The sequence below is a fragment of the Haemaphysalis longicornis genome, unplaced genomic scaffold, assembly GCF_048455015.1.
Source record: "Haemaphysalis longicornis isolate Haplotype H1 unplaced genomic scaffold, Haemaphysalis longicornis Haplotype H1 scaffold_3, whole genome shotgun sequence".
In the NCBI taxonomy this organism is placed as follows: domain Eukaryota; kingdom Metazoa; phylum Arthropoda; class Arachnida; order Ixodida; family Ixodidae; genus Haemaphysalis; species Haemaphysalis longicornis.
The window spans coordinates 230524793-230541840 of NW_027526335.1; the positions used below are offsets into that span (position 1 = coordinate 230524793).

Here is a 17048-nt window from a genome sequence, read left to right on the forward strand (position 1 = left end):
AAGCGTTAAAAAATGCATTTTCGTATCAAGTAGGTGTTTATGCGAAAGCCCGATGGTCGATTTGTTAGAGCCCATTTTTACCACTACTGTTCCAGCGGATGTCGGATAAAACGAAGCAGTTTGCTGGCCCGATACTGCTTCGTCATGACGAGGTTCGACCGGAGTAGCTCTGTCAGGAGTGTGCCTGTGGATTCGCATTTAGCGGGAACTCCGGCTCGGAGGGAGGGCAGCAGGGAGAGACTGACCATCCAGGCGGTGAGGAAGTCCCCGAGCCAGGTCCCGCAGGCGGCCACCTTCATGAAGGAGGCGTTGGTGACGCCCATCTGGGCGTTGATGCGGAAGGCCTCGGGGCGCGGGTGCCCGCTGAGCAGCAGCGTGTTGTAGACGAGCGAGAGGGCGTAGACGAAGAGCAGGGCGGTGAGCAGCATGATCATCCAGGTGCCCTGCTCCTCGCGGAACATCTTCAGCCGCAGCAGGTTGCGCAGCAGGAAGTGGTGGATGAACAGCTTGCCGCACACCAGCCCCCACAGCAGGGCCAGCAGCCAGAGCAGCGTCTTGGCCGCCCGCCAGCCCCACTCGGGCGGGTACTTGGTGCACATGAAGGAGAACACGTTGCCGAACACGGGGATCTCGCTCTCCGACCGGCTGTGCGAGATCGGGTCCTCCGCAAACACCAGGAAGTTGCAGAACACCACAAAGTACGACACAAACAGCCGCGCGTACGGGTGCTGCAGGAAGTACCTGCAGCGGGAGAAAGCACAAGCTCCTGCCGTCCATTTCGGCTGTGAGAGGCATGCCAGCAGTGGAAGGCTGATCTAGACCTCCCGGGTATCTCTAACGCATACCAAAGAGCCTCCACACATGGATTTTTGGCCTTCATCGGAAAAGTGAATGTGACAGACACACAACAGGACCACAGCTGAGACCGGAAGAAGAAACAAAACTCCGATAGTCCACCTTTGCTGTATTATGGCTCCAGGTTGCCCCAAACTTTGCAAGCTCACCCCAACTGCCTTGGTCAAGATGACGGAAACATGTTTTGTGTAATGCGCTCTGAGCAATACCTTCAAAGGTATCCCTCAAAGGTGTTGCTTTGAGCAAAGTAAAGGCTATCTTTGTCAATTAACGAGGCAGAGCTGATGTGGGGCAATTATGGGAATTGGGCTCGCCAAGTAGTTACGTTGGCATATGTTGACAAAGTTTCCCAATTATGACAAGAAGACCATGAATCTGGCACTTGGAAAGCAATCCTTAAAAAGAACTTTCTTCATTTTGAAAGAAATAGCCTCTGGTAACTTACTCAGCTCCATTTCAGCCACAAAAGAGGATTTTTAACGGAAAAAAAAAAAAGAAAACACAAGAAATAGGTATTGAAAAACTTTAAAAGTTCACGCTTGTCACAAACTTGAGCATACATCGTCGAAAAGTATCTTACAGCTTTTCCATATTATTGTTCAGCGCCTAATTCTGGTTACATAGTCATTCGATTTGTTCTATTTCCTTTCTATTCGCCCCTGAAAAACCCTGGAACTTGCTCGCACGAGGCATCAAAGGCTTCGCCCACTTGCCGGCTCACTGGCAAGAAAATAATAAAAATAAAACCTTTGCCGCTCAGCTTTCAATGGTGCTTCGAGCACTTTCGGGAGGGTGAGCGTAGCTTTGCCAGTGCTAAGGCGCACCGATGATTCTAGAAGGGAGAAAGAGGGAAGTTGTGCGCTTGACGGTGGTGGGCGCATTGTGTGTTGTTTTTCCCCTCTGTGTGCCGGCACGGTTATAAAAAATTGGCTGTCGCTTAACTCAGTCATGCCTGGGTGTGCGTAGTGAGAGGTACAATTAAAGTTCCTGTTTAGCTTGGCTCCCTGTATGGTTACGACGCTCCTCGAGGCGTGCGGCTCGTTCTTCCTCCACCTCGGCTCGCTGCCTCCCGTTGGTTTCGTTCTGACCATGAAGCCTAACGATGAATCCCACCGAGTCGCCCCTTCCATGTATACGTGTTTTTTTAATTTTTTTGTTTACTTCTCTCTCTCTCATTTCGTAGCAAGTGGCACTGCCAGCTGCAGGGGCTAGGGAATTGCTAGGTTCCCTAGCCGCCGCAGGCTCCCTAAAAACTGCTCTCAGCTAGGGAACCCAGGTGCGGCCACTGGTCACAACGAAACGGCGAGAACACGGCCATCATAGCTCTCGCTACAAAAAGAGGACCCATGTGGGGGCAGATTATGTGACCCCCCCATCGGCGGCCCGTGCCCTGGCGGACTCCAATGTACTCCCGGACCTTGAATCACCCTGATTGCCTCCGACAGCCTGGCCCGACGACGTAGCCACGCTTCACAGGTAAATGAACCGGCTCCACCAGCGAGGCATCATCCAGCCCGGTCAGTCACTATTATGGGACTTTGTCTCTCATATGCACTGAACTCTTTTTCTTTTACTTAACTGTTGTACCTCGTAATATTCATTGTTAATGCTCCTCATTGTATCACTTTGTCCAACTGTGAACCGTCTCTCACATTTGTATTCCTTCTAAGTTACCTCTCGTTAACGTTGTAGTGAGATGCCGGGAAGCGGTGGCGAAGCCGAAGAAGGACCCGGACAATCACCCGCACGCGGGTATGTGCCAGTAGGGAAGAGCGTGCCAGGAGAGGAAGACGGTGGAACAGGGAACGCAAGACTGGCCGGAGTTTGGGTGCCCTGAGAAAGGTGACGACCACGCAGCCCCGCTGGGACGTCGCCAGCTCTGCCGGCACAGCGAGGCCCGCGCCGCAGGGCCGGACACTCGTCTATCCCCAGGCACCCGAGCTTTGCGCCGTGTAGCCTGGCCAACATTCCCGCCTGCGGGGCCACCGCGCCGTTGGGCGGAGAGGCACCCATGCCTTGCGCCGAGAAGCCCAAGGCAGCAGCACCAGAGACCCGAACGCTACTCTATGGCCACCAGGCACCCCAACACGTGAAGACGCCGGGGAAGTCTACCTGTCTACCAGGGATGCACCTGACCTGAAGAACAGTGAGCTAGGTCGTAGAACTATTGTTATTTCTACCAGGACGATTCAATTTAGCTTTGCTTTTTGTAGAGTGCGTGTTTAGTGTCGCCTCCTTTGGTGTGTTCTCAGCTGCTTGAGCCTTGTCATAAGTGTGTCTAGTTTCTTTTGGAATCTGTGTTGCCTTTCGTTCTTTGCTTGTCACGTGTGCGTCGTCTCGTTCGTAACGCTTGAACCCTGAAATCATCACAAACTTTACATGCCCTCGTGCTTGTACAGTGTTTTGCCTGTTCAAATGCAAGTCTTTCTGTTGTTGTTTCGCTCAAGGCTCTGTCTCGTTCTTACCGCTCTGGTCGGCAAAAGCCGCTCATCAGACAGTCACCCCCTTCATCACCGGTGTCCTGTAGATTTGATAGGGTTGTTGGCATGCCTGAGTCAACTCCCCAAATCTTCGTAACAGCGCACCCAATTAAGGAATCGGTGACAACACTGCACTGATAGAATATGGCTGGGAGTGATGTAACATGGGCTAACACATCCCTTATTTGTTTGAAGTTTGCGATGTAATTGGTGCTGCTGTTGCTGGGACCTTTTTACTGAAGCAAACAAATATGCCCCGTACAGAAGGGGCCCCTGCAAGAGGAAGTGATGGATCAACGTGCCCCGCAGAGTGCTCGGTGTGGCCGGCCCACCTGAAGTCCTTCTGGACGTAGAGGGAGAGCACGCTCTGTGTGTCGGCGGCCTCCTCCAGGTGGAAGTGGTCCTGGCCCGAGGAGGGCACCAGCTGCACCACCAGGCCCCCCCCTCCGGGCGCGCCGGCCCCCCCCGCACGCGACAGCTGCTGGCCCCCCTGCCGCACCAGCCTGCAGCCACAGGGGCAGGGGGTGAAGGGGCGTTGTGTGCAGGGCCGCTGCGAAGGCAACCCTCCCGACTGAAAGGCAGGCCCACCTGTCCTTGCTGTCCGCGGGCTGGCAGGCCAGCAGCACCGAGCGCAGCGCCTCCGTGTGCTGTCCGCCAACACTGCAAGCACAGGGCAGCAGCAGGGGCTGCGGTCACACACCTGGCGCTGGGGACACACACAGCACTCCACACAGGACACTGCCATTTCTGACACCCCAGGTAGTAGCGCGCAACCAGAGCTCTTACACATACATAGTAGTGCACCAGTTGCAAAACTCCACTTCAGAATCTGGACCATGCGAACACCCTGGCTTTGTTGAAGCTGAGGGGCAAGTAGCAGGGTGCCTCGATGTGCCCCTGCTCCGCTGAGGGTGGCGCCACTCTTGGAAGGGGTCGTCGCCGCCAAGACTGGTTCTCGGGAGGTGCTGCCGCCATTTTCTGGCACTCCGCTACCGCCAACTCCCGCGCCGGGCATGCGGAAAGCGGCGCTCTTCACAAAGTCTCTTTGCAGAATGTCGGGGTGCTGCGTTCCCCAGTGTTCTAACAGCGCTACAAATGGATGGAGGATGTATTCGTTTCCTCGAGACCCAAAAAGGCGGCTTCTGTGGGCGGCGAAGATCAAGCAGGACAAGTGGCAGCCGACGAGCCACTCCTGCATATGCAGTGTAAGTAGCCGGCTTCTCAGCAGAGCCAAATCCATTTGGGGCTGCTGTCAGCTTGTCTGTGGGGCTGTTTCTAGATACCAGACGCACGGTTTTGTGTGTTTATGTTGGAGGTTTCATCATGCTTTTGCGGCCTTTTGATATTTGAGTGATGCAAATGGAGCGGGGGGCCGATATGAAACATGTGGCGCTTTGCAGCTTCAGTCATCTCACTTTGTATCACAAAATAAGGCGCCCGTTGCAAGAATGTGTGCGATCTTTCTCAGCTACGAAGCTTCATCCCAGTGCATCACGCTTACTGCACCGAAAGCCCATTTTTGACAGTGAATGATAAATCCAAAGCGTAAAACTGCATGCGATGTGTTATGCTAGTGTTTCTCCGCGTTATCTCAACTTAAGATCTGTTATACATGTTGTTAGCACGAAAATTATTATGATAATTAAGGCAATTGTTCCCACTTATCATGTTATAAAAGTAGCGCATGGAGGGGAAAAGAAATGCGTGAATTACACCTCCGTTTTGTGAACGTGTGCGGATGTGAGCCGACATGCCTGTGGACGCCAGTTTGTTCGATTTGCTTGATTTCACGTCATTTATTTGTATTTCTCGGGAGAATAGGACACCCATTTTGGAAATTTTTCGTGTAGGCTCATTTTGAAGACTCCTTTCCTGACTAAAACCAGGCAGGTGGATGGAAGAAGCTGAAGCCAAACGCTGTGCTAACGCTTTTCCCATTCAGAGGCATAGAGTTTCTCACTAGCTAAGCTAGAGTGGAATTTGGCGCTAGCGTCAACGTGATTCGGCGAAGGCGCTCTATGCCTCTATGAGTGCCGACATAGTGTGTAGTTCGGCTGGAAGTTCGGCATGGCATGGCCGGCAACGACTTTGCGGCTACGCAAATTGAGTTTTTGTTTAAAAAATTGCTGCCAAAACTGCCGCTGTCAACAAATTTTATTTTGTACAAGATACTGTGTTATCGGGCTTATGTTGCAAAACAAATTTGGGGGTTATAAAAAAAAAGAAAAAAGCAGAAGTCCTACCTTTGGCTCACGCCGCCAGATACAACGGGACATCCCGGATATATTTTTCAATTATTACATACTCCAAACTTTGTGAGGTTTCCTTTGATTTTTCGTAATATTTAGCGGAAAAAAAATTACTTCGATAGTCTTAAACTGCACTCTTGCTTGCTCTCATTACAGTATTATTATCGTATACTACGCGCTTTGGCAGGCGAAGCAGATGCAACATAGGGATGCAAGAATGATGTAATCGCGTCGTATTTATTTGTTTTGTCCAAGCAGATATAAATAAACCTAGAGGCAAAGCCTATTACCGCAAGTAAGGCTTCAAGCACACGCGCAAGGCATTATGAAATTGCATGAATGCTTTAAATGGCAAATAAATACTGGCTTGTCGAGTAGCTACGTATGTTGCCTCATTGCGCCTGCCCAAGGCAGTGCATGCTTCCAGGGGTAAGTAAACGCAGCGACGGCGACGAGCAACACGAAAATCGTAACTGAATGAGTGCAGAAAACGGATAGTGTGGGCTAGCGTAGCTTATTTAGTGGCTGTAGTGTGGGCGGCGGCGGCAAGCAGTATGAAGCGGTATAACAGGCCACTGGAACGCTCGCTCGCTTTTTGGCGGCCAGAAGCAGCCCACAAGTGAGCGGCAGCGGCGATACAGTGAACTGTAGCGACAAGCGACGACGACAGAGGAAATTGGCGGCAGTGTATTAATTTTTTTCTCTTGTCGCTGTCACCCAGGACTCTCTGTTGTTGTACCTTTTGAGTTATGTTTTCCGCTGTCGCTTCATGCGGTCACCCCTTCCTCTTAAGAAACTCCCTACTATTGCGAGCACATGCGTCAAGAGCTAATCATGCTGTTGATTGATTGTGGGGTTTAACACGCCGACGCAACACAGGCGATGAGGTGCGCCGTAGTGGAGAGCTCCGGATTAATTTTCATCACCTGGGGATCTTTAACGTGCGCCGAAATCTCGTACACACGGGCATTTTTGCTTTTCGCCTCCATCGAAAAGCGGCCGCCGCGGCTGGGAATCGAACCTGCGACCTCGTGCTCAGCAGCGCAACGCCTTAGCCACTGAGCCACCGCGGCTGGTCTAATCACGCTGTTATTTAGACATATCTGTGATAGCCATTGAATGAAATCTAAGGTTTGATGAAAACTCGTCTGGTCGGGTGAAAGATACATAGTTGAAGAAACTGGTGGAAGGCGAAACGTCTTTTTAGCCTTTTTAACTAAACCTTTGGTCGGTGATAACCAGTTTCTTCACAGCCATTGAATGCCAGAAAGTGGCATCCCGAAAACGGAAAAGCATATCGAAAACAGAACAACAAGCACTTGAGAGCCGAGAAGCCTAATCCGTAGCCATTTGTACTAGCCACTTGCTGCCGATCCACAGTACCCACAATTCCCATGGCGATCGCAGCGACACTTTTTACTCTGGGTGATATTGAGAAACTATGTGTTCCGAGGTAGGCATTTGCCATTTGATTCACTGCGTGTTTTTATATAAGTGCGTACATTAGTTAACAGATCAGTGGTGGCCGCTGGGAAACGTTCCAGTGGCATTTGAGGCGTCGGTCTGGAATGCCTCACTTATTTTGACTAACACATTATGCATGCGTGCATGTAAGTATATATATATGTATCGATGCTGCTTCTCCTGCTCTTATCGGGAGTCACTTCCACCTATTCAATTGTAATGCCGATCAGCCCACGCAACAACCTTAACCTCACTCACCCACTTAAACTTAATCCATTTCCACTGGAAAAGGCACAATCACCCGCCCTGGTTAATTATTACAAGTGTAAATGCTGAGACGCTTCTCATGCAGTGTTTCCGCTTTGTTCTTTGTCTTGATTTCCCATTCCCTTGATTACCGCGCTTTCCCTGAACTTACTGCTTAACTTGATGATTGGTTTGCATATCTTTCTGCTTCCAGTTGCTCCAAAGCAGCGAAGGCCACCCCGAGACAGAACGCAGCCTGAGCCCACATCCAGCAATGAAGAGGCGAGCCACCCCGCATCAGGAGAGACTGCAGAAGTGCTCCCCGAGTCACCTCACACAGTATCACAAGAGACGTCATCGGACAACCTCCAACTCAACAGCCCAGGTGTCGAAGCTTTGAATGTCGGAATTCCAAACTCGACAAATGCAAACTCTCACAGCTAGTGAGACACAAAGGGATTGTGCCGAGTTGAAAAAGCAGTCGGCAGACATGGAAAGAAGATACGCCATGCTTCAAGAACATCACACACATACTAAGAACGCAATTCAAAACCTCAAAAAGCAAGTTCGAAAACATTCGAGCGTAATCATCATTACCTGTATTATAACAGTAGTGAAGTGTGTATCATTTTGTACATGATGTATTCTGCAACAGCAGTGGAGTTTGTTGTTCATCCTTTTGTACATAGTGTATTTTTCCTTCAAGGTATTAAGCGATTATTCCTACTTCGGTGTAAGACTTTATGTTTAGATTGCAGTCCAAGGACGCTGGTTCGATTCTCGGCCGCGGTGGCCGCTTTTTTGATGGAGACGAAAAGAGAAAACGCCCGTGTGTTTGAGATTTCGGCGCATATTAATTAAAGATCCCTAGGTGGTCAAGATTCATTCGGAGCGCTCCACTATGGCGCGCCTGATCGCCTGTGTAGCGTAGGCGCGTTAAACCTCATCGATCAATCGTGTTTAGATTGCATAGTGCATGCATGACAGGTATCACATAATAGTTTCAATGGCCGTAAGTGTGCCGGGAATTCGTACTTGAATATGCAGCAGTTCACTTCCTTCGTGTACCTAACCTACTTTCTGCTATGTCCATATGTAAACGCAACGACAGCCAGTTCACGGCGCCGGTATGACGACGACGGCGAGAAGTTGCCCGCCGTGGTCAGACATCGTAAAAGGCGCCCCGCATACAGCCAATGCAAGATAATGGCGGTCGCTTTAGCAGACGACGCGGTTGTCCTCATCCTCAGCAGAGCGGGCAAGTAGTGTATTGGCACGGCCCCTAGGGGGCACAAATTGGACTTTACTGAATATTTACCTAATACAGTAGAACTCCGATAATAAGACTTTCAAGGAACCGTGTAAAAGAATCGCATGATCGGAGTGCGGGTAAATGGCGGCCTAGTAGACAGTCTCACGCCATAGGTGGGCTAAGAACTTGTTTAAACTACTACAGGTGCTTGGCGTGTTCTCGCATAATTTTCGAATAGCCAAAACCTAAAGAAAATAAAACACCTATTTTGCATCCCCCTCCCCTCTACAGCACGCATGCTACCCCCCCCGGCAGCCATGTGATGCGCTCCATACGACCCTCATGCCATCCGGCGCTAGCCCGCCAGCCCTGCGCCCCACGCATGCGAGATAAACTGGGAGGGCCGACGGAGCCGAGGAAATCGAGAGGGCTGAAGGCGAGACTGTGAAACTGCCAAGGCCAAACGATACCTCGAGGCGGGGGCTAGGAAAGAAAGGAACGGAGCGACAAGGCGGCCTTGAAAGACACTGGCAAGCAGAGAGGGGGGAGAGGGCATATCGTGAAAGGAAGGAATTTGGACCGGGCGAGCGAGGAAGGCGGGTGTTTGGTCACCACCGTGGGGTGGCGACGTTATGTGCCGTCAAGTTTGCTGGCTCGATGGAAGCTTCAACTTCGCAATCTGCCGGCCACCTGGACTTTGACTTCTCGTGGTTGGAGCATTGGCGTTCTGCTGCAGTGTGGGGCTATCCAAGGTCAACTCCTGCCCGCCAGTACCCGCCTGCTTGCTTGTGTCTGTCAGCAAGTGGTCCGGCCCGCCTGTGGGCCTTCGCACTTCAAGCAGCGTCAAACGGGGGCTCAGAATAAACAAAGCTCAGGACGAGGCGGCGAAGCGGTGTAAACAACGGAAAAACGCCGGTTTATCCCCGCCAGGGTCCGTTGTATGAAGTGGACCGTGTGCACCTGAACGTTGCACAATCAGGGTTTTAGATGCGACGCTGAGAGCATCTCTTGTCGGCGGCCCTGTCCTTCCTGCGTGCGTCCGTCGTCATCGTCGGCGTCCGCACTCTCCTCTGCTCACCCCCTCTCCTCTCCGATAGTGAACACTCGCTTGCGAGGGGCATTGGATTGGATTCCATTGGATTGGCTTGGATTGGATTAAAGTGGATTGTGTTGGATTGTGTTGCGTCATAGCCGTGGCAGACACACTGGCGCTGGCGCGTGCCCAGGTGAGAGCGAACACACTCTCTCAACATTCGCACCACTTGTTCCGGGAGGCCTTGCTCTCGACCGCTGCCCATCATGGCTCCTGCCCAAGCCGACCCTCGTTATTCTACGCCACCCCTTCCATTGGAACGCCTGAAGCTACGCCGCAGGCTCCTGCGAGAGAAAATCACAGGGCTCATTACGGCAATCAACGCCCTTCTCCAGGACCCGGCTCCGCACATGACCGATCTAACCGCCAACATTCACCACTTCCACGACACGCCGAGCGAGATACGGGCCCTCGACGCTGCAATTCAAGGAAACCTGACCGGCAACAAGCTGAAGGAAGACATTGCCGTATCCCAGCATTTTGACGACAAAATGCACTCCTGTCAAACGCGCGTGCTGCTCCACCCGCTTGGAAAAGCCGTTGTGAATTCAGCCGCTGGTGGCTATGTCCGAACCACCTGGAGGAGTGACAATCGAGAGTGCATGGGTGTTCCCAACGTACCGCAAAACACCCACTTTGTCTTTCTTCCGACGGTTCAGCCAGAGACGCGCCAACAACAGCCCGAGCACACCATGCACGACGAACACGCAGCCAGCATAAGTTCATCCATTTGGATGGCGCCTGGTGACTCTGCTGTCAACGCCACTCACGGTGAGGCTCCTGTAACGAAACCGTGTACAGTGAAAGCAGAGGACCACACCCAGCGTCAATTGACTGTCCCGATCTACCCTCAAAGTACCATCCTCGCCGTCTTCCCCGACAGTGAGAGCATGCTGCTTTTGAGCGACAGGAATGAGGCACAGGGTGACAATAAGGCAGATGCGTTCCTGCCGTCCTCTTCTACAACCGATGGCCGTGCCTTCCCACCTTCTCGTGAGGCATATCCGCGTCCGCACCAGATCAAGGAGCCCAGTGATTATGGCGAGAGCGAGCACAGCGGGCCTCCTTGCCAGCTCAAGATATTGCCGCCTGGCGATACCACCCGCAGTATGCACCTAGATGACGCACCTAAAGGAAAGAAAACCGCCCGTTTGAAGTCGCGACGGAAGGAATTGAATCGACACCCACCTACCCGAACGAAGCTGAGGAGCCACGCCTTGCCTCACATCATGGATAACTGCGACCGCATCCCAGCTAGATACCGAATATTTCCCCGAGTCTACAGATGCCCGCCCAAATCGACTCCTTCGCAAGTTTTGAAGCTCCGGCCGGCATACCGCTTCCGAATCTGGCGCCTCCCCCGACCGTGTCGAATACGGCACAGCGCGGAATCACTGTCACTTCAACAAGACAGCTTGAGAACCGGAGGTAGCAGCCATACGAACACCATGAATTATGCTAGACTTCTGTTTGCCCCAGCTACAGCCGTTTTCCCACCGACCAAGCAGTGCACCTTCTGGAACGTGCCCGTTATCAAGAATCACATAAAGATAGCCAAACTTATCGGATTCCCTTACGACCCCGGCGGCTACCCCAAGACCTGTGGTGCGAAGTGCGTGATCCTGATGCGCAGGGAACCGGGGACGCAGCATCAGATGAGAATCATCGCTTCAAACTCCGCCCGCACCAACAGTCAGACATCGTTTATTTTCGCCTGATCACTTGGACAATATTCAGGCGCCCCATACGAAGGGGTCAGCTTGAAGGCCAGTCCTTGGCTTTCTGGCTGGGGGGGAGTGTGTTGTAAATAAATGAGATGGGCGCAGGCAGAGGGCGATAGCTGGGGTGAGGAAGAAGACGAAGCTGCGCCCACTGCCTCGCTCAGAGTATGCTCCATCGCCTTACAAGAACAGGTGTCTGGGTCGGCCTTCCCCCTTGGATCCTCCATAGCGGGTACCACTGGTGTGCCACTGTAACGCAAGCCAGTAAAATAAAGCGTGCTTTTCAAATTCGGAGGCTTTAAGCTAGGCAATGTGTACTTAAGTTTCCATGGTTTTTCAATTGTGACTTACGGCAGCAGCCACAAGCACTTGGGCACTCCTTCAACTTCCTGTCGTTAGGTGGTAAGCTAGACAACTTTCCCCATGCGTGATAACCCTGGTTGAACCCCAGCGACGGGGGACCAACTGCAAACCAGTTTTCGATACATGGGGGGGCCTATGGGGAGTTCTGCACCTGGTGCATTTTGAGTAACTCAGGCACACAAATGGCTGCCTGGTAGCGTGCACCCACACTGTCCCCTTGTGTAACTATTCCAAAAGAAGTCCACACAGGACAGCATACACGGAGATGCCCACTTGCCCACTTATAGCAGTGCTAAAGCATGGCTGGCTCACTTGAGCAGACTTTGCCACGGTTTGTGTGATGTGCTGGTAAGGGGAAATAAAGAAGAAGATATTGTTACAAGGCATGGTTATGTTGTTGGCGAGCAGGACCCATGATACAAGGTGGCCAATCTACGCGACTAACTGCGATCATCATCATTTGACCCTGTCGTTATCATCGCGGCTCTCTCTCTCGCTCTCAGCCTTGTTCGCCTAGCCCGGTGCTTGCATCTCACAGTACCAAGCCTCCAAATATAGCCTCTTCCCCGTAACATTTTGGTGGGAGGTGCTGGGTAACGCTTTACGCACAACGGAGCTGCGCAGCGGACGTCACCTTGCTCAACCACCAACGATCATGGCCAACAATGGGGCCAACGGCTCAACCACCCCACTTATCGTGGTTTCTCAACAACCCCGTGAAACTCGTAAGTTCACCGGAGCCGACGACTTGGACGTTGAGGACTGGATCGACTCGTTCGAGCGGGTCAGCGTCTATAATCAGTGGGATCCAACCATCATGCTGGCCAACGTCGATTACAGTCTGGGCGGACCGGCCAGGACCTGGTTCCGAACTTACGAGGCGGAGGTAACAAGCTGGGACATCTGCAAGGAAAGGCTGCGCAAATTGTTCGGCAACCCAGCTGGTCACCAACTTGCAGCCAAGAACGCGCTAGCCACACGCGCACAGACCTCCACTGAATCATACGTGGCCTACATTCAGGACGTCCTGTCCCTTTGCAAGCTGACGCCCAGATGACTGAGTCCGACAAGGTGGGACATGTACTTAAAGGGATAGCCGATGACGCTTTCCACCTGCTCATCTGCAAAGACCGTGCTACGGTCGAGGCTATCATCACCGAGTGCCGCCGGTTCGAGCAGGTGAAGAGCCGCCGAATTACGTCGCAGTTCACCCGGCTCCCAAACACTGCCGCCACATCATCTTGCGAAGACATTCCGCCACAAACCCAAACCCGTTCGCCTCCAATTTCATCTGGCGTGACCACGGCCACGGCACCACCTGACGGTTTGACAAGAATAGTACGTAGAGAGCTCGAGGCCATGGCCCCCGCCGCTCTTCCCCAATACGTTGCCGAAGACAGCAGGCCTCCCGTCTCGCTAATTCAAGCTGTCGTGCGCGAAGAACTTGCTAAGCTAGGCGTTCAATCCGTCTGCGCCATTAGCCGCGCTGACTTCCCATCTAGCCGCTTTCCACCTACCAGTGATGGGCGAGCGCCCTATACTCGTACTTTCAACTACCCGATCAGAAACATTGCGTATTGGAGAACGCCTGACGACCGACCCATATGCTTCCACTGTCATCGTGTTGGCCACGTGGCGCGATACTGCCAGAGTCGTCGATTTATGCCTCCCCGACCCCGATTTCCTGCCTATAACAACCCGGAAGAAGGCCCTGCTCGCTTCTCTCCCCGTCCTCAGACGCCTTCCCGAGACGACGACGCCCGACCACGCCGCAACAATCGCTCGCCGTCACCGCACCACCGCCAGTCCCGTTCGCCGCAGTCCCGCTGCTTCCTGTCGCCGACCCCGTATGACCGCTCCTCTCCGGAAAACTAGGCAGTGGAGCTCCCGGAGGTGACGCTGCATCTATGACCCGGCCACCAAATCCTCTGCTAACTTTGCCCACCAGACGAAATTTACTAGACGTTACTGTCGATGGTATTCCAGTAAGTGCTCTCATTGACACCGGCGCCCATAGTAGGCCATGATTTCCTGTCCGAGCATTCAGCTCTTATCGACTGCTCCACCGGTGTCCTCCGCCTTCACTTGCCTTCTCCTAATTCTTCCCCTGAAGAACCCGTCCAGATGCCTTCAGATGTGCTCAACGCCGAAGAACCGTTATGCCGTATTGTCTCCACGCATGATGTTCGCTTACGGCCACAAGCCCTCCGGTTCCTAACGGTGACTACGTGCTTTCGCCTGTTCTGGAAGTGTTGCTATCGCGTGATGTGGCTGTGCCACACACTGTTGTGACAGTTGTGGACAGCAGCATTCACCTACCAGTCCTCAACTTTGGATCATCCCCGCAACTTTTACCGAAGGGTATATCTCGGCCGATAGGTGACCACCAAGTTTTAGCTTTGTGCGTGGACCCACCTCAACATTCCCATACCCAAACCACTTCAATTCCTTCTGTCGAGGATTTCGCCAACATGATCGCCTCCGACCTTCCCACAGACCAAGCTGCCGCTCTACGCCATCTTTTGAGCACCTACCGAGACATTTTCGACTTCGATAATCGTCCTTTGGGTCAGACTACTGCTGTTCAACATCGTATAAACACCGGTGATGCCAGCCCTGTCCACAGCCGTCCATACCGTGTGTCCCATGCTGAACGACTGGTCATTCAGCAGGAAGTCGAAAGCATGCTCCGCAAGGACATCATCGAACCTTCGTCGAGCCCCTGGGCTTCCCCTGTCGTTTTAGTAAAAAAGAAAGATGGCAGCTGGCGGTTCTGCGTTGACTACCGACGCCTTAACCAGATCACAAAGAAGGACGTTTATCCATTGCCGCGCATTGATGACGCACTGGACTGCCTGCATGGCGCCAAATACTTTTGATCTATAGACCTCAGGTCTGGATATTGGCAAATTTCTGTTGACGAATCCGACCGCGAAAAAACGGCGTTTGTTACTCCCGACGGCCTCTACCAGTTTAAGGTAATGCCGTTTGGCCTATGCAACACACCTGCTACCTTTGAGAGGATGATGTACTCGCTACTTCATGGGTTCAAGTGGTCGACGTGCTTATGCTACCTCGAGGATGTGATTGTTTTTTCCCCTACATTTGACACCCACCTCAAGAGGCTTTCGGCTGTCTTGGAAGTGTTCCGACATGCAGGCCTTCAGTTAAACGCAAAAAAATGTCACTTTGGTCGCCGCCAAATTAAGCTTCTTGGTCACCTTGTCGACGCCAACGGCGTTCAACCCGACCCCGATGAAGTTCACGCTGTGCAGAACTTCCCAAAACCACAGTCGTCAAAAGATGTCCGGAGCTTCGTTCACTACGCTTATCACTCTCCTTACGTCGCCACCCGTTCTGGGCCACTTCGACCCATCAGCACCAACCGAAGTCCGCACTGACACAAGCGGCCATGGTATAGGGGCGGTTTCGAACAACAACAGGCCGGCCAGAACCGCGTCATCGCCTACGCCAGCCGGCTCCTGTCTCCAGCCGAACGCAATTACTCCATCACGGAACGGGAGTGTCTTGCGCTTGTCTGGGCAGTCGGCAAATTCCGCCCATACCTATACGGTAGGCCATTTAGTGTTATTACAGACCACCACGCTCTCTGCTGGCTTTCGTCTTTGAAAGACCCCACGGGCAGGCTTGGTCGATGGGCTCTCCGCCTTCAAGAGTATACTTTCTCTGTGCTCTACAAATCTGGTCGCCTACACCAGGACGCCGACAGCCTGTCACGGCATCCTGTGGACCGTCCAGGCCTGAGTGGAGCAAGTTCTGATGTCTCCCTTTTTGCCATCTCCGACCTCCTGAACATTGCTGAAAAACAGCGCCGTGATGCATCATTACGCCTAATATTTGACGGTCTCGAATCCGCAACACCTGACCCTTCTCTACGTGCCTATGCAATTCGTGATGGCACCCTCTATTATCGCAACTTCCGCGCCGATGGTCCCGAATTGCTCCTTGTTATACCTCAGCACTTGCGTGCGGCCATCTTGCCCCAGCTACACGATGTCCCCACGGCTGGCCATCTCGGGATAACCCGCACGTACGACCGTGTGCGACGTCGCTTCTTTTGGCCCGGACTATACAAATCCGTGAGACGATACGTCACCACCTGCGACCTCTGCTAACGGCGGAAAACACCGACCACGCTCCCCACCGGTCAGCTTCAACCGATCGAAATTCCCCTTGAGCCATTTTTCCGTGTAGGTTTGGACTTACTGGGCCCTTTTCCTCTATCCAAGTCCGGAAACAAGTGGGTGGCCGTCGCGACGGACTATGCAACACGTTTTGCCATCACCCGTGCCCTGCCTACGTGTTGCGCGACCGATGTTGCCGATTTTCTCCTTGCCAACGTCATTCTGCACCACGGAGCTCCCCGTCAATTGCTCACCGATCGTGGCCGATACTTTTTATCCAAAGTTGTTGACGACCTTCTGCGCTCATGCTCTACTCAGCACAAATTTTCCACAGCATATCATCCGCAAACAAACGGACTCACCGAACGACTCAACCGGACCCTTACGGACATGCTGTCTGCCTACGTCTCAGCGGGCCATCGCGATTGGGACATCGCCCTTCCATACATTACATTCGCCTACAATTCTTCGCGTCACGACACCATGGGATTTTCCCCTTTCTGCCTTCTTTACGGCCGTGAGCCTGCATTGCCCCTGGACACCTTACTGCCCCCTTCTGCCCCCTTGTCCGCCGAATACACTCACGATGCGATCACCCGAGCTACTTTTGCAAGGCAGATCGCCCGCGACCGTCTTCACGAATCACAAGCCTCCCAGAAGAACAGATATGACCAGCGCCACCGGCCAGTACACTTCCCTCCGGGATCATTGGTCCTTCTCTGGACACCATCCCGTCGCGTGGGACTTTCAGAAAAACTGCTTGCGCCTTATATCGGTCCTTACCGCGTTCTCCGCATATGAGATCACCCCCGTCCTTCCTTCACCTTCCGAGAGACCCCCCCCTACTAACATTGTGCATGTGTCCCGCCTCAAGCCATACTGTGCGCCTTCGTCGACTACAAGTTAGCGTCGGGACGACGCTTTTCCAGCGGGGAGTCATGTTACAAGGCATGGTTATGTTGTTGGCGAGCAGGACCCATGATACAAGGTGGACAATCTATGCGACTAACTGCGATCATCATCATTTGACCCTGTCATTATCATCACGGCTCTCTCTCTCGCTCTCAGCCTTGTTCGCCTAGCCCGGTGCTTGCATCTCGCTGTACCAAGCCTCCAAATATAGCCTCTTCCCCGTAACAATATGCTGCCGAGGCCAGCGCTCGATCGGCTCCTCTTAGGT

At 52.8% G+C, this 17048-nt stretch overlaps 1 protein-coding gene across 5 annotated transcripts in view; it reads right to left on the reverse strand.

Annotated features, from left to right (window-relative positions):
• Window positions 1-17048, reverse strand: part of LOC144176037 (transmembrane protein 117-like) — a 52792-nt gene that overhangs the window by 26524 nt on the left and 9220 nt on the right. For 4 of the 5 annotated variants that reach the window (XM_077705147.1, XM_077705144.1, XM_077705145.1 and 1 more), the window contains 3 exons: window positions 3924-3995; window positions 3668-3838; window positions 246-741 (listed from right to left, as the gene is read on the reverse strand). In XM_077705147.1, the coding sequence (XP_077561273.1) occupies window positions 246-741; window positions 3668-3838; window positions 3924-3995 (739 nt within the window). Of the gene's footprint in view, window positions 1-245; window positions 742-3667; window positions 3839-3923; window positions 3996-4121; window positions 4212-17048 lie in introns of those variants that run through there. The other variant, XM_077705148.1, reaches the window with a different exon arrangement.